Source organism: Squalius cephalus (assembly GCF_949319135.1).
Source record: "Squalius cephalus genome assembly, chromosome: 7".
NCBI classification, from domain to species: domain Eukaryota; kingdom Metazoa; phylum Chordata; class Actinopteri; order Cypriniformes; family Leuciscidae; genus Squalius; species Squalius cephalus.
In genome coordinates, this window is record NC_137128.1 from 16,156,098 (window position 1) to 16,182,376 (window position 26,279).

The following is a 26,279-nucleotide window of genomic DNA, read 5'->3' on the forward strand; positions in this document are numbered from 1 at the left end:
GCGCGTCTGTGTTACACGTCACCACGTAGGCTCACTATTGGCCGACGCCGGTCATGTGTGTGATGCGTGATGACGTGTACACAGACGCGCAGCGCAAAAACACTACGAGGCCCAGAGAGAAGGAAATGAAAAGTGGAATAAAGTCGTTATTTTTGTTTGTTTTTGCGCACAAAAAGTATTCTCGTCGCTTGATATACTTAAGATTGAGCCACTGGAGTCACTTGGACTATATTAACGATCTCTTTAATAACTTTTCTGGGCCAGCAAGTTTCGGTCACATAGCAGCCTATGGAGGAGTGAGACATAGCTCAGATTCATCAAAAATATCTTAATTTGTGTTCCGAAGATGAACGAAGGTCTTACGGGGTTGGAACAACATGAGGGTGAGTAATTACTGACAGAATTTTCATTTTTGGGTGAACTAACCCTTTAAGATTAATACAGGCAGAATGACAACATGATATGATCATTACTTTTTGATATTTTTATTATGCTGTGTAAACACTTTGTAAACACATATCCTTACAACATTTAAGACGAATATTAATTATAAATATTGACTGGATGTGTTCACTACCTGTCTATTTTAATATGTGTTTATGCTGACACATGATAAAAAAAGTTTCATGTCTTGAAAAGACAATTTGTCTTATAAAAAGTTCTATGCTATAACCTGATAAAAAGTTATAACTTCCTGATCAGGGCCCTGACTACTGAACTAGAGAGCTGATTGAGATGCACTCACTGTGAAAAGATAACAAATATAAATACCTTTTGAAATGGCACAATACTGCCAACTTTTCACTTCGACTGTTAGTATTAAGAGAGTGACGTCAATACGATAGGAAAATTCTTCTGACTAATGTAATTGCACCTGAAAGGGATAGTTCATCCAAAAACAATATTGTTCATCTCTGAAACACAAATGTGTTTAATGAAACCTGAGAGATTTCTATCCCTCTATCCCTCCTTTCCACCTACACTTTGATGCTTCAAAAAGTACATAAAACATCATGAAATAATTGTTATATAACACCATATTTATGAATAAAAGCCTAAATGATCTGATCATCATATAAAGCGATCGTGACTCTTCAGAAGATTTAGTGGAATGGACTTTCAGCGGAGGGACAGAAATCTCTCGGGTTTCGTTAAAAATATCTTCATTTGTTTTTTGAATACAAACCAAAGTTTTATGGGTTTGGAATGACATGAGGGTGAGTAAATCATTACAGAATTTTCCTTTTTGGGTGAACTATCCCATTAAAAGTGAAGTTTCTGCACTTCAGAGACACAATTTTTTTCTGTCATAATATGTATACAACAAAAAGAAGTCCTGGGAACCTTTTAAAACATGCCATAATTGACAACTTAATTGACTTACGGTTAATTTCATCAACATTATAAAAGAATCTTTATTTAACAAGCAAAATACCTGAATCTAATGAGACTCTTTCAGGGTTCGAACGGCTGGGGGATGATGTCTCTGTCTCCACCTGGATCAGCTCCGTCTCTTCCGTCTTCTTCTTGCGAAGGCTACTCTTAGAGAAACCGTTCTTACGAGACCCACAGGGACTCCGCCTGTCCCAGCTCCACCTTCTCTCGCACGGCTCGCTCAAGTCCACCAGGTCTAGCGCTGTGGACAAGACTAGAGCACGTGGAGGAACAAAACATTACCAACAAAAGTCACTCAAAATGAAAACCTATATTAGCCAGGAACACATTTATGGATGAAATATTCCTTTAAAACTTCTATTCTTATTTAATATGCAATTATCAAACATAAAAAGTGATTACCTGATACCTAAAAAAACTGCTTTTTGACAGAGTAAATGCCAAGGAACACTAACAGTGAAACTGCATTATGTAAACAAACTAGCACTGAAATCTGGGACAGAAAACTTGGTGCCTAACGGCTATGGGATAGAAGAGGAGAAGAAGAACAGATGAGAGAGGAGGAACAGATGACAGAGCAGTAATTATGAGGGAACCTGCTGTGTTGGAGGTGACTGGCCGTGTGGCTCCATCACTCTTGCTCTCACTCTGGAAGTCATCGATGGATGGGCTCAGTAACGGACGGCTCTCTTGCTGCTCACTGCACAGCTGTAACACATTAAACAAACATATTTCACTTTAAGTGCACCCATTTCCGCATTTATCTTATTTGTAACATTTTTGTAGATCTTTATTTTGTTTCCTGTTTTATGTTTCTGGTCAAGTTCAGTTTTATTTCTAATTATTCGCATGTCCTTGTTCCTTGATCCCTCCCATCTTTGTTGTTTAGCTACTGCTAAAATACTTTTTCTCTGCTTAATAGGCTATAAGTAAACCATTTGTAGGTTGATTTCCCTAAAAATCCTGATTCTGATCCTGATTCTAAAAATCCTAGATTGCCTGGTTAGCATGGACCAGTTAGCCCCTTTTGGTAGATACAGTTGTTGTGCAAGATGCTATGCAGTAGACCCCATGCGACTCCAATGGCTGAGAGCTTTTAATAGGTACTTTATATGTGCCTGATTGAAAGTTAGAGAAAATCACTTTACTGTGTATTTTTTCTTAATCATGAAAATATTCATAATAATTCATTACTTCATAGCGTCTTTGTTACACGTTGCAAGTACTTACTATTGTCTTAACAGTAAATTGTACAAATTACATGCAACTACCCCTACACAAAACCCTAATCCTAACTCCATAATAAGTACATGTTTTTAATTAATATTACGGTACTCAGTACTTAATTATATAATTACATTGTAACAAGGACACCTTAAAATTAAGTGCTTACACTTTAAGGTGTCTTTGTTACACTGTAATTATACATTTAAGTACTGAGTAATATTAAGTAACTTCATGTACTTACTATTGCATGTAATTATGCATAATTAATAGTTATTACTATAGTAACTACACGTAACATATGTAACAATGACACTGTAAAATAAAGTCATCACAGGGCCCGGAACAATGATCCTGGTTGCCCCCCTGACGACGCCAATATTCACAGTTCAAAATGGTCAAATTAAACAGATAAGGTCACATTAGCAAAATTTTTGCAGGCAATATTGTCAATAGTGTAGCTATATATGCAGCTCAGCTCACACAGAAGTAAAAAATCAAGTAGTTTTCTAATAGTCAAAGCGGCAATTCGTGTGACCTACTTGTGAAATCTGTGTGGGGAAAACTTTCGCCTTCAAGCAGAATTCCCAATTACATGGATTCCATTTTAAATTACTGTATTTCACCCTTGACAATTCGCTGAACAGCAGTAAACGCGACTGCACTTTAGTTTTCATTTTGCAAGCTTAATCTAGTGCCTTAGCAAAGCGCTAACTGTTAAAGAAAAGTTTCATCCACAGACGTTGAAAGACTCGTACATTTAAAGTAGTTCTTAGCTTTAGTTTCCCTAACACCTTCATGTCTCCAATCCAATAATTGCCAGTTATCTCCATAAATGTTACATCATTATATTAAATGCTCATTGCAGTGAGAAAATGAAATAATTAAAACTGAGATTTCTATCCTTTACAGTAAATCATCTAATCTCAGCTTGTCTTATTACCTGTGGATGGTAGTAACAGTTTAAATAGTAACCAAAAATTAGACATCCACTGTACAATCAGGCATAATACATCTCAGTGATACAATACAGTAACAGACTTTTAACATATATTTTTTCATAAATATAATGTATTGATTTAAAAAAAATTACATGCAATTTGTACAATACATATAACAATGAATCTATTATTCTATTGTGTTGCAGGTTGTGAGTGTGACACACATTTTGAACACATTTCTTTGGAAATAATACAATGGTAAAATTCATGGCTGTCAAGAATGGTTAAATTGCTTAGAAAACAATTGCTCTTGACACAGGTCAGCACTAAGAGTGTCCCTCACTTCATAACTGAGGTCATAAAGAATCGATATAGGGGGCACACAATCAAATCCATTTATCAGCCTTGGTAATGAGTAAAGAACACCATGTGGTCCATCTGGAGATACTGCAAGCACCAAACCCATCTTTTAACACTCCAGGTTGAATTCACTAAAAAGTTCCACCACTTCTGCTTATTATTTCAGTGTTTCTTAATTAGTATATCACTGATTTATTGATTAGCCACACGCAACCCAGTTTAAATAAATGTACAGGTGTTTATGGCCATTCTTTTCAGCACAATCAAACCTCTTTTCTATGCAAATTAGGCTATAGATTGTGCCTTATTCCCAAAACCCAATGCTATTTGTCTGGCATATTACAACTGTGCTGTGACCACCCACAGAAAAAAAGCCAGTAAATAGAATTTGATTTAAAAGGGATTTTTGTGCATGTGATGACCCAATGATTGAGAAGGGTGTTTAAAAATATATAAATCATATGTAGGCTATATATATATATATATATATATATATATATATATATATATATAGTGGTGGAGTTCAAGTAAAGTGTGTCAGACTGTGGTAGTTTGATGCATCCACCACAACCAAGCTCAGCATTAAAGATTTGTGCATGTTTGCACTGCTATTTGATTTTCATAGTTCCTTAAGTAAATAGGTCATTGAATTCTGAAAATGTGTATTTGTGAGTCCAAAATTCAGTCTAAATCGTACATGACTTCACCAATTACTTTCAATTTCACTTGGTCTTTGGTAAAGGATGAGATGTGTTTTTCAGCCCATTTTCACAATACGCAATCTCAGCAGTAACTGGCAGTAAATTCCCCATTGAGCAGCTCATCACAATGTATTGAGAAATGCATGGCTCTCTGCCACATCCTCAGTGGAATAGAACCAAGCCCTCCAAATAACAAAATCCTTCAACATTTGGGTAAACCTTTTATAGACAGCCAAAAATGACATCCATTTATTGACTTCATGTAACTGCAGAGAGGTGGTACAATAAATAACAAAAGCCACCCCACATTGCAGCAAGAATCTAAATCCCCAAAAATCCACATTTAATTTGCTTCCTACAAACAAATTATTCCCAATGTAATAACAAACAGCAAGTAACATCAACATGCAGCTCGGGCTTCAGTAAAAAACAGGTCACAAACATGCGAATCAAAGCCAAGACAACAACAGAAATAAAATTCAAGCAACAGAACATTCAGCAGCTGTTTATGGGGAGAGTAGCGCTCACATAAAGCAAATGCCACTCGTTTGTGTCGTGAAATACTGAGTGGTCCCAAAGAACCATCCCATTGCCATGGGTCTTGATGACATCATTTAGTGTGAACCCCATAGAGCAGCTTGCTTTCGACAACAAGAAGCAACTATAGCACTTCCACACACATGGCTCATGTGTGTCACGTAACACTAAGGGATATTCAAAACAGGGTGCACCTGTTCTTGGGTTTACTTGACTTATTCACACAGTCACACTAACGCTTGGTGTTCCCTGTTGGTGGGTGTATGTGCTCAGCCCACCTTGGTTGTCACGGTGAGCAGGGGTTTTCCATCTGAGGATGCCTTACTTGGTAGCTCCTTCAGCACCAAAGCAACCGCCCTAGAGTCTTTCTCCTACAACAGTGAAATCAACAGTGAGTTGTGTCAGTCAGTTTGTGTTCAAATTCTTGCAGCGATTCTGTGGGTTCCTTGAAAAACACTAATAAAGCATTACCAATTCAAATGAAATGACAATTTGCAGGCGTTCAAGAAAAAAAATCCCTCTTTCTTGCTTTTAAAGCCATTTCTTGTTAATTGAAAAAAATGACAGTTCACCCAACTGACACAAAACAATGTGCATGATTAGCATGCTATCAGCTCTACAGCACAAAACATATGAGTAGGGATGCACCATGTATCGATAAAATACCGACATTTGTTTGGCCAAATAGTTATTTTTTATTCATCAATATCAGTCAATAAGTTAATCTTTAGGAAAACTGAATTAATAACATTTAATAAACAATTTAATAACAATGTTAAAAGTAACCTTTACAAATCTTGTGATACCAAAATTCCCATGTAGCGTCTACAATGGTTGATCAGATTTTAGTGATTTATTTTTAATTTAGTTAGAGTAAATAGTATATAATTTAACATTGTTCATTTATAAGTTATCAACCAGAACATGAAAATAGTATCAATAATATCGGTGCATCCCTATAAATAAGTTACGGAAAATTTTGTTATCAATGCCACAACAAAAAACTACTTATCTTCAGCAAAGACATGCAACAGTACATAGAGTAGTAAACCATTTCATAGAATTCAGGGATACAGTGACACCATCCAAAAACACGGGGCTTACAACTGTGCTTTTAACAGTTTGCCTCCACGCCACTCAAACAGATCTAAGCACTTAAGCCACCGCTGGGACGCTGAGAGCTGGAGTGGAATCAATTCACTGGCGATGTTTAACACTGCAAACTGCCATTTAAACCCCAATGTATTGAACAACTACACTGTTGCAGTCCACATTGCAATCCAAGATAATCTAACTGTGCTGTTTTATCGTGACCAATGAAGTGAACCGCTAATGCAACACTCCATGGTCCAGCAACAGAACTCTGGAGACACATAAGAAACAAAAGAAACTTTGAAAACAGATGCTATCAATAAGTTTGTGTTTTTAACTTATTTAACCTTGTAAAAAAGCCTATAATGGTAGGAGGATGTTGAGGGTGATAACCAAATTGTTGTTAGTGATGAGTCGTTTATGAACGATCCGTTCATTGCGTCTGTCACGTGACAAATGAATGAAAGACTCGGAAGGTAAAGTCATTATTTATGTTCCCTGTAAATAATTTTTGACTGCATTATAATGATTTCTTAATTCAGAATATGATCAAGATTGCATAGGTGGATGTGTTCGGGGAATTTGCCTGTTAAAAGTATAACATTTAAAGTCCCTTAAATGAACGAAATAACTCGAAAAAAGATTTGTTCATTTTGTTGAACGAGATCGAACAAGAGAGTCAGTAAAATGATCCGAACTTCCCATCACTAATAGTTGCTAAGGAGATTCTAGGGTGTTCAGGGTGGTTTCTAGGTGACTGCTACAAAGCCCACCTGTGATATTCTAGGGTCGGTTGTGCCATGTTAAAACTTAATGGACGAGTCTTAACTTGGGAAGAGGTTGGAACGAGTCATCACCCTGGAGCCTGTTTCACAGCATGTGTCTGACCAGGCACGTGAGCCGGCAACACCGCAGATCGCAGAGGGAGTTTTAGTGGAGATGGATGGCTTGGAGGATAGCCGCACCCACACTTCCGCCGCTGTGAGTGAGTTGAGCCTTGAGTCTCTGAAGGATATGTGGAGGAACTTAGAGACCTTTTTGAGGAGGATTTGGTTGACTGGTTTGGTGAGGTGATACCCTATGCCCCTGAATCTCCAGTGTTCTCTGTATCTCCAGTGTCCCCTGGTTCTTCAGTGCCCCCTGTATCTCCATAATGCCCGCCCAATCTTCCTCTCCCACCTCCTCATACAGCCAGTTCCTCAGCCCCGCCTTCATTGGTGTCCTTCAGCCCCTCTGCATATTCAACACACAGCAGGGATCTGCCAAGTGTCTTCAAGACACCAGCTCCACCTAGCCTAGAGGATCCCCTGGCTCCGCCTCCAGCCTATGGGCCCATCGCTCCACCTCGGCCTGTCGACACTTCAGCAGCTCCTCCTGAAACCATCGGCCATACGGCTTCACCGGGCATTCCCTCGTCCCTCTGGCTCCGCCTTGGTCAGACATCTTCCTGCCTGTGCCTATTATTCAAATCAGTTAAATTATTATTAGACTGCATAAATTAAGTTAGCCGGAACCCTGGAACACTTCCTATATCACCAGATGTACTCGTTGCATCATAAGAAGAATGGCATCTACGCTAATGTTAGTCTTTTCTGTTTACTCCGAGGTTTACTGTAATCAGCCGGATCTCATTGGCGGGTCATCATCTGTGGCGCCAGCTCTGTCGGTCGTCCCCAGGGTGTCATCTACCATAAAGTCATTGTCACCATGGCTCCTCCCATCTTCGACTCCACCCTGGGGCCTTGTCCAGGCTGGCCTCAGGACCACCTCCTGACTTCTCCTGTTCTTAGCTCCTCCCTAGCTGCTTCCTCATTCCACTCCCCCATGGACTGGTGTTTATTTTTCAGTTCCACAACCTCCTCCAGAGCCTCAGTTCTATTTACGGCACGAGGATGCGCCTTTTCGAGAGGGGGCGTACTGTAACGAGTATACCCTGTTCTGTTGTTTTCATTGTGTTTTTTGGTTCTGTCCTGTGACCTAATTTTCCTGTCTGTTTAATTAGTTATCCCATTCACCTGTACCTTGTCAATCACCTTGTTTGCTCTCTGTACTTAAGCCTTCAGTTTTCCCTCCCTTTATCCATCTTCGTCAATGGTAACACGTGTGTGTGAAGTATATTCAGTGATTTTCCTGAGTTTTGTTGTTAAAAGATCCTTTTTCCCGTTCTTCATCGTCTTCATGAGCTTTTACCAGCATGTTTCGTGGCATAAATGGGCAATAATTTAAATATTTGAGTTCACCATTAAACTTTGTTGGAAAAGTATCTCTATACCAAATATTTATAGAAACATCCAACCAGAATTACTTAGAATAAAATAGCAGACTGATTGAATCATCAATGAGCTCATGTTTTACCTGGCAGACTTCAATCTTTATTTCAGACTTCTAAACAATATTGTTTCAATGGCCCTTTTATTAATTACTGTTAAGCGATGCAAAGTTTGAAACATTAATCATAACAAGATTAAAAAAAAATACTTACAAATTTGGAGGTCTCTTCTTGCGTCAATTTAAAGGATAGTTCACCCAAAAATGAAAATTATGTAATTTACACTCATGTCGTTCAAACCCATTAGACACACTGGGCCTTATGGAAGCACAAACATGAAAGTGTGACATAAGTGAACAATCCTCATTGGTTCTCACGTGTCAAGCCAGCACGTGTCCTCTTTCATTTGTTTATGCTTCAAATGTTTATATGTAAATAAAAAACTCAATTCATAGTTTTACATAAAGTTTTGGTGGAATGGATTTGTCAGTGGAGGGACAGATATCTCAGGTTTCATCAAAAATGATGAAAGATGAACGAAAGTCCTATGGGTTTGGAATGGCATGAGGGTTAAGTAATGAATGAATAATTGAATAAACATCATATTATGTGACTATTCATTAAAGAGAGTTTATGACCTACTAGGTTCTGCCATAAGAACAAATGGTGCAGCCAAATTAAGTATAGAGTTAGTGATAAACTAGTATTTACCAAGTCCCTATTGTGAAAATCGCATCCCAATTAAGGTATGACTTTACCAACGGCTGGTTCAACTATAGATTCCCAACTATAGAACTCAGTTCCCTCCTTCAACGTAAATATATGGGACGATGCATCCTCTATAAGCCACACAGTTCAAGGTATCATTCATGTTCATAGCATGAATGATGTGGAAAATTTCAAACTTATTAGTGGTAATAAAGCAATAAATCCCAGCCCCAATAATAATAATTTACACTCTCAGAAAAAAGGGATAATTGGGATAGTACCCTTTCAAAAGGTACCAATATGTACCATTTAGGTACTAATATGAACCTTTAAGGCTCCCTACTCCCTAGTGAAAAAAAAGTATACTTTATTGAATTTGAAATATATTCCCTTTTTCAATAGTACAATGCAAATATACTAAAATGGTACTATCTTTAAATATATTAAAAGTATATTAGCATCATCCTTTTACCTATTTTCACAATACAACTTTTAACACACTTTAAAATAATTGTACTTTAGTATGTTTTCTAAAAAAACATATATATTTTAGAAAAATATACTTGAAGTGAAAATTCAGTTTATTTTTAAAAGTGTATTTATTTGCACTTTATTAAAAATATATTTAAGGTATATTTTAACTGTGCTGGAAATGATCATTGCAACAATGCATTGAAAGTATACTTTCAAAATACATTATAGTAAATAATAGTATTTTGTACAAAGTATAGCTAAGTATTATTTGTTTATTAATGTGCATTTGTTATTGAAGACAAAGTGTGCAATTTGTAGTATTTGGAATAAGCCAAAGCTATTACTGAGCATATACTTTTTATTCAAATATAGTACTCCTCGATAGCCTCGTGGGCAAGTGCGCCGACATGTCGCGCCGTTGTGCTTCGGGCGACCCGAGTTCGAGTCCCAGCTCAAGGACCTTTCCTGATCCCGTCCCCTCTCTCTCTCCCACCTCACTTCCTGTCTAGCTACTGTCCTATCCTAATAAAAGGCAAAAACACACACAAAAAAAAAATATATATATATATACACACAAATATACTTATGGTATATTGCTTGTATGTTTCGAAGACACTCGTAATGTACTTGTAACACAAATAAAGTACACTTTAATATCACTAATCAAGCATGTAATTAGTCCCTGCACAGGCATATACTTTAAGTATACTTGAAGTTGTTTCAATTTTCAAAAGTACACTAAATACTCTTAAAGATATGCTTAACTACAATTTAATTACAACTAAAATATACTTAGTACAAAATTAACTGTTTCAAAATAGTACACTTCATAGTTAACTTATCATTAACACACCTGAAGTATACTAAATTAGTCTGGCTGCAAGTATACTTAGCAGATATTTTATTCACCAGGACTAATATGCCCCCTTTAAGGATAAATAAGCTACAAAGATGTACCTTTTGAAAGGGTTCTGCCCCAGTGACAGCTTTTGTACCTTTTCTTCTTCCTTCGTCGTCGGTTAGGAACCTGGGTGTGCTCTTTGATACCAATCTTTCATTTGAAAGTCACGTGTCTAGTATCTGTAAAACCGCATTTTTCCATCTTAAAAATATATCTAAATTACGTCATATGCTCTCATTGACAAATGCGGAACAATTAGTTCATGCTTTCATGACATCAAGGCTAGATTATTGTAATGCTCTACTGGGTGGTTGCCCTGCACACTTAATAAACAAACTACAGCTAGTTCAAAACGCAGCAGCTCGAGTTCTTACCAGAACCAGGAAGTATGACCATATTAGCCCAGTTCTGTCAAAACTGCACTGGCTCCCTATTAAACATCGCATCAATTTTAAAATATTGCTGATGACTTACAAAGCACTAAATGGTTTAGCTCCGCAGTACTTGAGCGAGCTCTTAACGCATTATACTGTAGTCCTTCACGTCTATTGCGATCTCAAAATTCCGGCCAGTTGATAATACCTAGAATATCAAAATCGACTGCTGGCAGGTAGATCCTTTTCCTATTTAGCACCAAAACTTTGGAACACTCTTCCTAACATTGTTCGGGAAGCAGACACACTCTGTCAGTTCAAAGCTAGATTAAAGACACATCTCTTTGACATAGCATTCACATAATACATTATAGACTTCTATAATTCAGTGTTAGGCTGCATAGATTAGGTCAGCTGGAACCGGGAACACTTCCCATAAATCCTGATGTACTCGTTACATCATAAGAAGAATGGCATCTACGCTAATTTTAGTGTCTTTGTTTATCCCGAGGTCTTCCCGCAGCCTGCCGGATCCAGGCCGTATCCAGATCTGACGAAGGCCCTTCGCCTGGACCCGATGACAACGCAGTGCTGAAGTGCCAACTAGTCTCTCCCTATGGAGGATCCCTTTCCCACTCTACAGATAAAGCATTGTCGGGAAATTTGCGTATCTACCCCGAATTGATAAAATAAAATAAAATTCTGAATCAAAACTATAAGGAAACACCAGTAATTTGTTTAGGCTTGGTTTGTAGGGAATAACAAACCTGCACACATATATTCAAACACACTTAACTATAGAACCAATTCTTAATGCGCATGTGACCGCCATCAGCGTTTCTCACAGGTTCGCGTTTAAAGTCTGTGTAGAGAGAATGGTGTCGTCTTGGCGGCCCCTAATTTAATAACAAATGATCGTTGCGACGGAAGCGAATCAATCAAAACTAACTTTAGCTGGAAAATAACTTTATTAAAGAACCGCTATAAAGCCAAAACATTCTCTGTTACCTTAAATTATACGTTTATCTCTGTAAAGCTGCTTTGAAACAATCTACATTGTTAAAAGCGTTATATAAATGAAGATGACTTGACTTGACTTGACTTGTAGATTAGATTATATGTATGCTCTTTGAGTTTAAGTAAAATGGCAAATATGTTGAGTCAGTAACAGTCTTTTGAAGAATTGTGTTTTCCTTATACCCAATATTAGCATATCCAAAAAAATGGCCCATCACCAGCTGTGTTCTGTCCTTTTATCTCTGCTTGTGTTCTCTTTTTCGAGGAGATTTTTGCATCAAAGACATCCAGAAATATGTGAATAGTGTGAAGGACACCGTTCTTTTCTTGTGTATTATCTATTACAGGCCAAACATTTAACTTTGTTTTACAGGTAAATTGGTCTTCACTTAGGCTACATTATTCATCTTAAGAGGTCAGGAATATGTTCACATTTAGCAGTTTAATAAGTCAGTGTTTGAAAGAGAACTAAGCATTAAAGTAGAAAACACAATATGGCAAAGATGGCCTTTATTTAGGTGGAAAATGTCACTCTCAGGCCTGTCTGTGATCATCCATCTACCTCTTTATTAACGTAGTCTTCCTACAAACCCCACACTGAGTGACATTTCAATCCTGACAACTACTCCATCAAGCTCATGTTTGACCTTAAGAAGGTCTTGCACCAGAATGCACGTAGGACATGCCATCCCATTACATTTAAAAATCCAAATATAATACAACCTCAGCAACAGACACCTTAAACTTCTAATATTGTCCGAAAAACTGAAACATTTATGATAAATTATTTACTTCTAAACCACAAGCATAGAGTAATAAGTAGTGATGCCTGATTCTTGAACAAATCATCTTTTGAGCTGATTCCCAGCAAGTCATCGGATCACGAAACTTCAGGTCTGGGCCGATGACCCAAGACACACAGCCGAAGTAGCATGCATGCCCCTTGTCCTTGCACAGCACCGAATGAACCAATGGGATTGTCCTGCAATCAAACCTATAGGTTTTGCCCCTACAGGGTCCTAATTGGATTTTGGAGTCCAGTTTGGTTCCCAGAATTGTTTTGGGACATCTCAGAGATACCATGCTGTGAGCTTTATTAAAAAAATAAAAAATCTCAGAACCTCACGTCAGGGTGGTTTTTGAGTAATCTTAGGGGCCGCTCAAACAAAATGATTTCTTGTGGTCAAAAACAGCTAAAACACAGTGGAATGAAATAGAAAACAAAGGTCTGGAAGATGGGTTATTGACAGATAAAATAGATCCAGTAAAAATGTATATTCTGTCATTATTTAATTACTTTAAGGATGTTCCAAACCTGTATGCTGTTATTTATTTATTTATTTATTTGCTAAAATGATAGAATCTTAAAAAGTTCATAGCGACACACACTAACAGGCTCCAAAAATGTCCAAAAAACCTTATTGTATATTGGGTGGGTGATTATTATACTATATTGCAAGTCACCTGAAGCTGTACGATAGCTTGTGTAATGAACAAATGAAAGTACATTTATGTCATTATTCACTGCTATGTGGTATATAAAAAAATATTAAAACTAATATCCTTTGTGAAAAAGAAATGTGCTTAACTGTATTGAATGATTGAATGTGCACTTTTCTTCACAACTTAAAACTTTTTTTGGAATTATATAAAATGTATTAAATAAAAGGCCACTTAATTATACTTTAATAGAGTATACATTCATGATTGTTTCTTAACACCTTTAAAAAGTATATAATGTCAAATCAAAAAAAGTTTAGTTAAAAGTTGTCACGAATGCCCTTGTTTGTTACCATGGTTACTTATTATTTGCACCTGTGTCTTGTTTAGTTTCTTTTGTGTGTTATGTGCATTTATAGCCCTTAATTTTCACTTTGCATATGTCTGTTATCGTCTAGGTTTTTATGTGGTTGTTTTCTATGATTATTATTCCTGTGTGTTAGTTGGAATTGTGAATAAAATGTTTGTTTTGGATACTCATCTCAACTTCATCTTGTGATTACTACAACAGCCACAGCGTGACAAAGGTACATTTTAAATAATTTATTAAATAATCTTTTGTCATGATTTTAAAAAATAAACTTGTTTTGATATTGACTATAGCATACTAAAGCACATGTAAAGAACATGATTATAATTTTGATTGTAGAGTGGTATTTGATATTGCATTTAAATGTATGATATTTTAAATTTACTAAATTGCAACTTCATTATTACAAATGTGTAATTACAAATATAGTTAAATGCATGACAAGTTATTATGTGAAAGTTGCTGACATAGCATTTTAAAAACACTCATTGCGTGTGGCACATGGTGTGGGACGCCCATCAAAGATGTTGCATATTTTCATAGATGAAGTTTAAATATAGTGCAGATGGATTCAAGGACATGTCCTGTGTGAATAGGACAGTTTTATTAGCAACTATAGACAAGAATATGCATTGTCATGTCGTAATAATAATATGCTGGGAGGTGATAAATTCAGTTCTCACACATGGTGATGGACTCAGGTTGTGTTGACTGGGTGAAAGTTGATCGCGCCGAAGAAAGGATCTGCAAGCGAGGGAATTGTAGGAAGTGCTAGCACAAGCTGTGAATGATTGTAATTTCAGAACAACATATTTATAGTCTTAAGAGCTGCTTAATAGCATAGCTTGTAGCTTCTGTTATGTCTAAGACTTCATGGACATAAAATGGATTTTGGGACTTCTAATCAGTTTATCCAACTATTTATACAAAAAATTATATATTTGCATATCAAATTATCCACTTTGCTATAGCTGCTCAAATTACACTTAAAGGTTTTGACTTCATAACCAAACCAAAAGGTTATAAGACAACTAATTAAGAAACAAAGTGAGTTAAGGTTTATAGAATATTATGACTAATCATATGCATAATCATTAACCCCCACTAGCCCGCCAAAATCAACCATGCGGAAAACACATATCAACTCACTATAGCCAATTTGGCTACGAATAATGATTGACTGTTGTAAAACTGAAAACCATTCAATGTTTAAAAATATTTATTATATTTTTGTTTTGGCCTAGTAGAAGTTCTGAATGGCTGGTAACTTAAAATTTAGTAGACAAATTAGCTGTAGAGTCAAAAAGTTAATTTCAAACCCCGATTATAAATAAAAGGATCTCACGTGGCAGGAAGCCATTAAATAAACACTCACTGACGACTGCCACATAAAAACATAGTAAAACAAGAGTCCCAGGTCTTGATCCACTCTCGTCCTCAACTGTCGTCACTCCTTTTATCCTTCCGGAGCTCCGCCATGGGACTCGAGAGCGGTGTGTCGCTCATTAAAGGCCCACTGAAGTGCCTTGAAACGCATAGCATTTTTCAATGTGTTGACGTAATTTCCACTGAAACAGGATTACAGGACAGGACATTTCGAGCAATCTTTTTTAAAATTTCAGCTGCAGCTTCAGTGTCTATTTATAGTGTAGGGGGCGGGACGCTTCAGATTCTAGAGAGCATTTGATTGGACAGAAAATCTAACCAAGAGACTGTATGTTTTGAATACTTCCAGATTCATTTAAATCCTCTAAAAGTTTGTAAAATACAATACACAACCACTGTGTTTACAAGTCCTTTATTTTGGATGAATACAGCATAAATATAGCATATTTTATACAGTTTATTCAAGTATACAATATTACCTCAATTAAACTCATTTACCAAACTATTTAGATTTAAAGGTTTATTTAAAAAAGTTAGGTTAGGTTTATTTTATTTTTTTTAAATTGTACATTTTTATTCAAGTGTAATTAACTGTTCTTTGTTATCAATTTTTCATCAAAATTGTATTGTTTGTGTGAAATGTCAGTGAGATTGAGCCAGCTACTTACTCAATGGCTGGGTAACACAAAAACTACCCAACCATGGAAAAAAAGAATCCCCAAATATTATCTAACATTGTCAACCCAGCGTTTGGGTAGAAAAAAATAACCCAATATTTTTAGAGTCTATTTTTTTAAATGGTTATAATTACGTTTAGAAATAGGAGTGGAATTAGTGACTCAAAAATATCTATTTATATAGAAACTAAAATGGTCATTGTACAGTTTTATGCCTAATAAGTTTCATGTAGTATAAATGTGGTATCGGTTTGGAGGTAGGGTTAAGGGATCTAAAATATATCTAATAAATGGTAAAAATGTAAATATACATCAAACATATTTATTATATAAAATATTCATAAATATTTTACATTTCTACAGCTGCAAATATGTTGTCAATACATCCATATACGCTTCAATATCTATCCAAACAAAAAAAAACGATTTCTTTACCTGCAAATGTTAAGTACTAATTCCTTCATATAAACAATGAGACCATGCACTGACAACTAAGTGCACTGTGACAGTAGTGTTTTCTACATTTAAAGGAGTCCTATTGTGCTTTTCAATTATTATTCTTTTTTTACTTTAGTTGGTAATGTTGCTGTTTAAGCATGAAAACAAATCTGCAAGGTTACAAAGCTCAAAGTCCACTCCAAAGGGAGAATTTTTACAGAATCTACTTTTTTAAAGAACTACAACGAACGGCTCAGACTTACGTGCTATCCAGAAACTTGATCTCTGCAAGTGAACGTCGTCTCGTGGTGCCATCTCAACGAGGCACAAAATCTCTTTCTCTGACCTTTGCCTGGTCTATTCCCTGCTGGTGGAATGACTTGCCCAACTCAACCAGAGCGGCTGAGTCCGTGGCCATTTTCAAGAAACGGCTGAAGAAGCATATTTTTTGGCAACACTTGATCCATTAATACTAACACCTTATCTTCTATTCTATATCTATTATCTTATAAAAAAAAAACTGGGAAGGGTCATAGCACTTGCATATTGTTGTCCTATTGTTAGTTTAACTGCTTCTATTGTTCTCATTTGTAAGTCGCTTTGGATAAAAGCTTCTGCTAAATGAATAAATGTAAATGTAGAAGATGAAGAGTGTTGTCACGGTCTTTTCCACCGCTGAAAAAAGTTTGTCCTAAGGCAGACGAATTCAGAGTGGTTAAAAAAATGTCAGGGTCTGAATTGGGGTCGAATTGGTTTGCAATTGACGCCATCCTTAATATTTACATCTGAGTGGAGCTCGCGGTTACGAGGGGCGTGACATTTCCCGAACACGCGCTAAGTGCTGCCAATCACAACACACTGGGCCAGCTAACCAATCACAGCACATTTTGTATTTCGGAAGGGAGGGGCTTCATCGAAACAGAACCTAAACGGCGCGTTCTAGCCAGACTGGGGAGAGGAGCTGTAATGATGTAAAATATGTGAAAAATAATGCGTTCTTTGAACAATCAAGCATGAAGACAAATTCTAGTACACCCCAAAAATAAAATCAACACTAAAAGGGCATTATAGGACCTCTTTAAAATGACAAAGTAACTGTTCTTGGAAAAAACTTTACAACCTCACGACAGCATCCCATAATGCCATTGTTTTCACATATTCTTGCATTCTACTTTATCACACTTATGACTCATTCGATATTTAACAGACTAGGCTATACACCTACATGCTAAACTTGGGATTTTTGCGCAGCCAGAAGAGAACATAATTCCAAACTTCTAGCTTACTCCACACATGTCAAGCAAAGATCACAGCTTTTGGTAAGAACAAGAATATTCAGTTACCTTGAAAATCCTCTAAGCAATACCTTGGAGAATGAAGTAGCCTCAGGCTCCATCAATCTTTGCTCATATGCGAGGTCAGTGTCGGCTCCACTGCGGCCCACCAGAGGCTTATTAGCATTAATCATACCTTCAGCAACCATACTCTATTCAAAGTTAGACAAAAGACCCAGTTTTATATGTACCCATGCAATTGTCTCTTCACAGTGACAAATGGAAAATGTTTGGTTACATATTTACACAAACTATAAGACAGTAGACAGACATTATTTGAAGGCCTGGCAAGGATGTGAGTTTAATCCGCATACGCTTGTAGGTCAAAGAGAAAAAAAGCCTATGCTATTTGCACTGTGCTTTTTTCAATTTACAATAATCCTCTGCGTTTTGCACCTACTTTCACCAGGGAATATGTGTGCCATCCACAGTGGCTGCTGTGTCAGATGGCGTTATGTGGTCTGTGGCGTGTGATCCGGTTCAGGGAAAAGAGGCACAACAGCTGCAGTGTCATCAGCCGAATCCAGTTGCTTTAAGTGATTAGCAGTATAAGCTGCAGTGAAGAGCAACCTGCCTTAGGGTTCACATCTGACCCATTTTTTGAAGGCCGGAGAGGATGAATTCCATATGAGGCCTGCCTTCAACTCTCCCAGGATTCAATGACATTTAAGTATACTGTGTTGAATTCATGAATGAGACTGATCCATTTGCTTACATTGAAATTGATAAGTTCAGCACAATTTAGTGCTCTTTCTATAGAGCTCGGTATTAGTGACAGTTTGAAAATCTCTCGGGTTACTGGAACATTGTGAGCTAAATGAGTGAGCAATGTCTGTTGATCAATGTTTTATGGTACGGTTCGATTTTCATTGACTTTCAAAGGCAGTCATCTAATTTCTAATGTTCCGGTGCAGACCACACTGATCTGCAGGGCTGTTATCCAATCATTAATCAGGCTTTCGACATTTACAGTGGTTTTGATATTGCTTGTTATGTGAAAGAATCACTGTTTTAATTGTACAATAAGTGCTCCTGTTGTCTTAAAATCAGTTTTTTAGCTTCTACATTTTTGCTTCAGATCCATTTAAAATTGTCTCCAGGGCAACAGTACTCATTTAATGTGTTCATTTTCAGCCTTGAGTTTATGCCAAATGTTTTGACCCATTGTCATGGTTAGTTGTTTTTTCCATACATGCTATTTTCCAGAGGTTGAACTCAAAAATTGAATTTCCCACCATATTCTCTGACTACAATTTATTTTCCTTCTCAGGGTAAAATTGTCAGGAGCAAGTCAAGAACTTTTAAACTCAATTATAAAAAAATATATAATATGTTCTTCCATTAACTATGGCTCCTTTCATGTGTGCTTAAAGTGGATTTTGTAACACTAAATAATTGGTTTCTTTTGAGATACTTTATGGAGACGGTATATGAAGACAATTAGCAAAAGGCTGCACACAGGTAATATGGATGACAAAAATCATTCAGAATTCATTCATGTTCCTGTTCAGCATTTTTCAGCATTCATTTCCATTATGCTTAATTTGTGCTATTATGGGGTGCATTTCCTGAAAGCATTGTTATCCAAGTATGGTTGTAAGTTCCATCGGTACCATCATAGTTCAATGATTCAACAAAACCATAATACCAACGAACAGTCACAAACAGCATCACAAAAACTGGTGTGGTTTGAACAGTGCTCAACCTGTGGTTAGAAGTTCATTTAAATTAAATTATAATAAACCAAAATTAAAATACATTTATTTCACACTAAGTATAGTACAAACCATTAACACATTAACTGACATATCACTTGATACTTACTGATATAAATATTACAATTAAACTTCATTTGGACTACTTCTTTATAGCACAATGCACATTTCTTAATATTAAGCCTAAAATATCACTATTAGTAAGGATAGTAAGATCACTGTATAATATCAGTCATTAAATGTAAGATATTTAAAGTGTACCTAAAGAATACTTGCAATAGTTCCACTTCAGCACAATCAAATATACTCAAGTATATAGACCTCAGATAACTAAAGTGCATACAAAATTAGTTCCAATTTAACAGACTTCAAGTATATCAATTTAGTATACCAAAAGTACAATTGTAGGGTATTTATATTAAGTACATAAATATACAAATGTAGTACACTTAGCATAAAATAAATGTATTTCAAATACATTTAGGTATATATTTTATTTTCACTAGGGGACATGTGGACTTAAATAGCAAGCTAACATGCAATACATTGCTATATCTTTCATTCCATTTAAATATATATAAACACATTTTATTCTCACTCTAAAATATGCTGTGTTGTTTCAAACCATGTTTGGGTCAAATCTGGACAAACCAATTTTTAAACCCAACAGTTGGGTTTGTCCATATTTGACCCAAGCATGGGTTGAAACAACCCAGCATTTTAGTATGTTTTAGCATAAATCAGTGCCCTTTATGAAGAGTACACATGTGCATAAATTAATAAAGGGAACCCCGGAGTGAAACATCACATAAAGTAAAACGAGTGAAATGAAGTAGTCCTCAGATACAGTAGCATGTCTGTAACAGAAATTAAATTACGATGGAAAGAGCACTCCTGAGTTGAATGAACCGCATGTAGCTAAATGGAAGTAAAGTCTACACCAATTGAATGTCATGCGATTTAAAAAATATATATATATATATATTTCTTTTGATGGAGATGCATTAATGTTTCTACAGTTTCAGGAAACAGTCAAAACAAGCTAGTTCATTTATCTTATGATGCATCGCACTTCAGAGTTTAAGCAGCGAGTTATGTTGTTGTATGGGAATTGCACCCCTGAGTGTCTCAATGTAGGGGTGGGCAATAAATCTTATTTCACGGTATGAAAATTTTTATTTCACGATAACTATCTATATCTTGATATAGCTGTTTTTATTTTATTTTTCTTATTAAAAATAAGAACAAAAAAACAAAATATAAACAATAGGACAAATACAATAGAACAAAGATATGAATTAAATATTCGTAAATATTCTTTACATATTTCAGCTACAGTAGATTTGTTTAACATTTTATCATGCTGCTAAGATCCAATTTACTGACAAACATCCAATTTTCACCCAAATGTTCACATTCATTTAAGACATAACCGACTATGTTTACGTGAATACTTCCCACAACGGGCATTTTGACATTATTTTGTGTCTATCTGACCATTCAAGCGCAATGAGACGCGAAAGAGAACTGAATTCGCGATCACATGCTGTCTAAGAGAGGCGGCTTTCTGGGAGTTCTTACAGAAAGCCTGTCAGCTGACTTCTCTTTTTCACCTTATTGCGCTTAATAACTTTATTAAACATCATACACGTTCCGAATTCGTGATTGCATGCTGTCTAAGAGAGGCGGCTTTCCAACCGCATTGAGTTCTTTATCACTCTTTATTTTCTCTTTCATGCATGTTTTGTAATCACTCTTACGTGTAAATAACTTTAAAGGAGAACTCCGGTCAATTTTAACATTGAGCTCATTTTTTTGTACATTTGGAGTGCTGTCAATACAGAGAACAACGACAAAAATCGGTGTTGCCTACACCGAGTTATTCTATTTTTAAAATTTGCACCCTGTTGACTTCAATGGGGCAAGTACTAAACCTGCTTTTAGCCCCTTAACATCCTTGATGTGTCATTACAAGTGCACAGAAAATGTGAGTGATTCCTTCTGAGTGAACACGAGTGAGTCTGACTGCAGTAGATGTGAAAGAAATGTATAAAAATGATGTTATTTAAGCCAGCGCAAATACCTTTGTTTACATCCTGTTTTTCGGTTGAAGTCCAAAGTAGTCGATTGCAGAGTTCACACGCATAGGTTTAATACCTATGATCACGCGCGTGAACTCGGCAATCGACTACTTTGGACGACTTCAACCGAAAAACAGGATGTAAACAAAGGTATTTGCGCTGGCTTAAATAACATCATTTTTATACATATCTTTCACATCTACTGCAGTCAGACTCACTCTTGTTCACTCAGAAGGAATCACTCACATTTTCTGTGCACTTGTAATGACACATCAAGGATGTTAAGAGGCTAAAAGCAGGTTTAGTACTTGCCCCATTGAAGTAAACAGGGTGCAAATTTTAAAAATAGAATAACTCGGTGTAGGCAACACCGATTTTTGTCGTTGTTCTCTGTATTGACAGCACTCCAAATGTACAAAAAAATGAGCTCAATGTTAAAATTGACCGGAGTTCTCCTTTAAATAGCCTAGTACTGTGCTACGCGGATATATTTACATACCGCGAAATAAACAATATAGTAAAATCCCTAACGATAGACACTTTATACCGTGGTCATGCTATGTACCATCATCCCGCCCAGCCCTAGCTCAATGTATTGAATATCTAAAAATAAGAAAAAAATATTTTACTTGATTTCTACTCCTTTCAAATGCTTAATCTTAAATGTGTATCACCCATCTCAGCCTGCTAACCTAAATGGGACAACAGTAGTATTAAAATTCTCTACATAACAGTTTAGTGGAGGTGAATTTTTATGATAAAAGGGGAACAACACATCAAAGGGCTTTCTCACCCTTCTCTTTTTTAGTCTTGGCTGAACTAATGTTCCTTCAAAAGGCAAAGCCTAAGCTATTCGTACATGGGAATAGCTTTACCAAAAAAGGTTTAGGTAGGCATTATTCTCTTTCTTCTGAGAATATAGGAAAATTTGAAGTTCTTCCTTATATCAGTGAGAACCAAAGTAGTCGAATGATTGAAATGCACTAAACTAAGCATATATCACAGAGTCTTATATGCAGATTCAGAGAATCCAGTGCTGTGAGTGGCAGAGATCAGTGGGAAGATTGTGTAACATCCATAAACCACAGTAGCACCACTCAAGCCTTTATATTCAAACATGTTTTAAAAAAATCACTCTGTTCCTCCTCCTTTGCATCTACAATATCAGACAGAAACCGATGAGGAAAAGAAGCAGCCTCAAATTGCGATGCAGCAAATTACTTGCAAACACAAAACACAATTGTAAATCGCAAACACGGATTTTCCTTTGTCCGATCATGAGAAATGTGACACAGACCTGTGGTCTAAAACCATCCTACTCAGATTTACAGCTTGGTGAGACAGAAGACATATTTATCTTGAGGACTCGGAAGCAAACCACACTTGATGGCAGTTCCCCGAAGTGCAAGCGCAGCATCATCAGTCATGTGAACAGCAGCAGGCAATATCTAAGTTCATCTGACTCTATGAAGGTCAAATTCCTTCCAAGTCCAAAACATGGACGTTGAGCCTGCAGTCATGAAGGGTTAATGACATCAATGCTCATTTAATCCATTTTTTATTGATGAAATGTCTTGTTTTTTTAAGGAAAAAGGAAATAAATGCATAAACTGCTTAAAGTTCTTCAAAAAAATGTGCAACACATTTATACGAATACATTTTGCTATTTGCATATGGATATTGAGGAAATACCATATAATTATAATACTATAGTAAAAGAAAGTATATTTGACCATATAGTATAGTAAAGCCTTTCAAAAGTTATCTTACAATAATATGACACATAAAAACTTAACAGGGACTTTTTTTTTGAGGCCCTTTAAAAACAAAGGTGTTTTTTTCAATGCATGACACAAATACAACCAGAACATGGTGTTCAGACGTTAAACGTTTCAATGGGACAAAACAATGTCTTGAAATGATCTTTTCTTCGGAGTTAACGTCCTCCTCATGCAATTAAAGCTTGTGTCGTGAAATGTGTTTTGCCCATTGCTCACATGCTAAAATAGAGCTTAAGGAGTGCGATTTGACCGGTGAGAATAGTATAAACTCCTCAATTTGAGGATGATTTAGTTTTCACATGCGCACGTGCCGGTAAGAGATGCTTCACGCGCCGTTGGCCAATAATACATTAAGAAGCATGCCAGCTTACCTGTGAATGTCCCTGGTACATATTCAGTCCAAGTGCTGAAAACACCCGCCGTGTGTTGGTACCCACTACTGTAAATTGTCAATGTGGAGGAGAAAGATGAGCGGAGCAATCCCTGAGTCTCGAGATGTTGTTTTCATGCTCCGGCTACGTCCACGTGAGGGTTCCTCGTACAGGACCTTTCACGAGACCGCGCATCCGAGTTTCTGACGTTCATGTTACATGTTAGCTTCGAGGTAGAGGGTTCGTAAAGCAGGAATGGTCTTCCTCTTTTTTCCCCTCGGGTTATTCCACACACTCCTCAGTGGAAACGTTCGAGTCCCAGCCCACTTGAGCGCGGAAACGCCTTATTGAGCAGAATGCCACCTCCCATGAATAACATCAACACTCAAAGATGTGCTGCTGATGCTGGAGGAAGAGGAAGTACACTACAGTACACTTTATTAGTGTACTTTATACTGCTGAGTGATAAGAGGATGTTAATCTGATGAAATTGGAAACCATATACAGTCTTCCACATACATGTACTTTCTAAATATAGCCTAGGCTAATTTTATTTATTACAAGCTAACAAAGAGTATTTACAAATAGTTCAACAAAATAAGTAGATATTAACAAAAGCATTCTTCTTTATTATATACTAAATAAAGTAAATGTTACAATACTGTACACTAATCTAAAATCACACTAATCTAAAGTTTGACATATTGAACTCCTCAATAAATGCTTTGTGATTGAAGTCAAACCTCACAAAAACATTTCCAGGCCACATTTCATCCTATTTTAGGATGTCAAGGTTTAGGGACGTTTCTTATTATCGTTATTATTATTATATTTTTATTATGCATTGTTTTTTATTACCCATTATTGTCACTGATTCTCAAAAAAAAAAAAATTAAATTAGCATTAATTATAGTACTACAAATATTACCAATGATATAAAAAAAAATCATTATAAATAGAGAGACAGAAAGGGTGAGAAATAGAGGCATTTTTATAAGTTCATTCATTCATTCATTCATTCATTCAATTATTTTGCATTACAATAATGGCTTATTTTTTTTAAATAAAATAATCACAATTGTCAAATAGACTAAAGATAATTCTGCTATTTAACTGCATTTGATTTATTCTTCTTTGATGTTTCAATAGATACTTTATGAATTTATATTTTCCTTGCTTGGACCACATTGTAAAGAAACAGAAAAAGTACTGGCAGCTCATTACTAAGACATTATCCATTTAAGACATTTCCGTTAGCTCTAAAACACAACGCAATGCAGTGTAAAATTAAAAATACCTGTAAAAAAAAAAAATTCTGGAAAATTCCTCCAGATTAATACAGTACATTGTGCCCTATTTTTATGGATTTTTTGTTGAGTGCGGTAGTCCCCTGTTCCTTCCATCACTGTCTCATTGGAGGCATTCATTATGATTGATTGTCTCTTGTTCAGTGTAGCAGTCCAAGCTTAATCAGAAGTGAGACACACAACAACCTATTCACTCACAGTCATCCAGTCTACACTGTATGTCAGCTTCAAATTAATGAGCTGACATGTAATCAAATCTCCTCCCTGAGTCATGACAAATAAGGTCAGGACATAGAAATCCTCAATAACTGCAAACCCTCAGTCTTCCTTATGATTTTTTCCTGAATTTCTAATGGTTTCAGTAAATCCACATCCTAGTGAGTATTATGTGACAAAAAAGAGAAAATAAATCAAATAATTATACGTGTAGACTTTATTTTTCCAGTGACAATAATGCACTGTTGTACGACTGCATCTCATTTCTTGATCATTATCTTTAATATTTGAATAATTTCTTGATCAAGATCTTTAAGTGTTTGATGTGCAATATAAGCATTTACATTTGCCCTCAACTGTTCCTATTTACATTCAAGTATTTAGGACAGACCTAAGCCAGTTCTCATTCAGGAACATTGTTTTTTGGGTTAAAAAGTAACTGAAATTTCTTTGGTAACTAAAAGGTGTCTTCAAACATCTAGTAATAATTAATACATTACTAAGAAAGCACATATATAAAATATAACAAGTTTTTACCAGTGTTAGGGGTAACACATTACAAGTAATGTGAGTTAAGTAATCAGATTAAAGTAGCCTAATGCATTACTTTTAAATTTACAACAAAATATCTGAATTACTTTTTCAAATAAGTAACGCAAGTTACTTTGTTTTCCCATGTATTGACTGACACCACCAGTCCCCATGTTGAGAGTAATTGTGAGTAAGTGCAGAGGTGTTTTTATGCACTGTGTGAACATGATGGTAACTGTAGTTCTAGACTGAGGGTATGTTTACACGACAACGATATACTTAAAACGGAGACGTTTTTCCTTTGAGTTTTCCGCATACAGACGAAACCATTGTCAAAAAGATCCCCTTTCACACGGATCCGCAAAAACGATTAAAAACGCTGTATCCTGCTGCCAGAACACTATGGCGATGAAACATTATTGAATGTAATACGCATGTGCATGACATCATCATATTCAGAAATTTGCGTTCTTGTTGTTTACACGGAGACTGTTTTCGAAAACTTGCAATATGCAAATTAGCCCCGCCTCCACTCAGAGTTCCACTCGTTGACCATCACACATTGATTGGACCTGATTGGTTACAAGGTAGTTTGTGACGTCAGAAATGTGCGTGTGCGTGCGTAAGAACGAACCTATG

General features: G+C 36.2%; 1 protein-coding gene across 2 annotated transcripts in view; it reads right to left on the reverse strand.

The window, feature by feature from the left end:
• pex5lb (peroxisomal biogenesis factor 5-like b) overlaps positions 1 to 23,960 on the reverse strand; it is a 53,143-nt gene extending 29,183 nt beyond the window's left edge. The window contains exons 1-4 of one of the 2 annotated variants that reach the window (XM_079876696.1): positions 23,587 to 23,906; positions 5,437 to 5,529; positions 1,992 to 2,103; positions 1,436 to 1,648 (exon numbers count right to left, since the gene is read on the reverse strand). In XM_079876696.1, the coding sequence (XP_079732822.1) occupies positions 1,436 to 1,648; positions 1,992 to 2,103; positions 5,437 to 5,529; positions 23,587 to 23,607 (439 nt within the window). In that variant the 5' untranslated portion in view covers positions 23,608 to 23,906. Of the gene's footprint in view, positions 1 to 1,435; positions 1,649 to 1,991; positions 2,104 to 5,436; positions 5,530 to 23,586 lie in introns of both variants that reach the window. The other variant, XM_079876697.1, reaches the window with a different exon arrangement.
• Between the last annotated feature and the right edge of the window lie 2,319 nt (positions 23,961 to 26,279).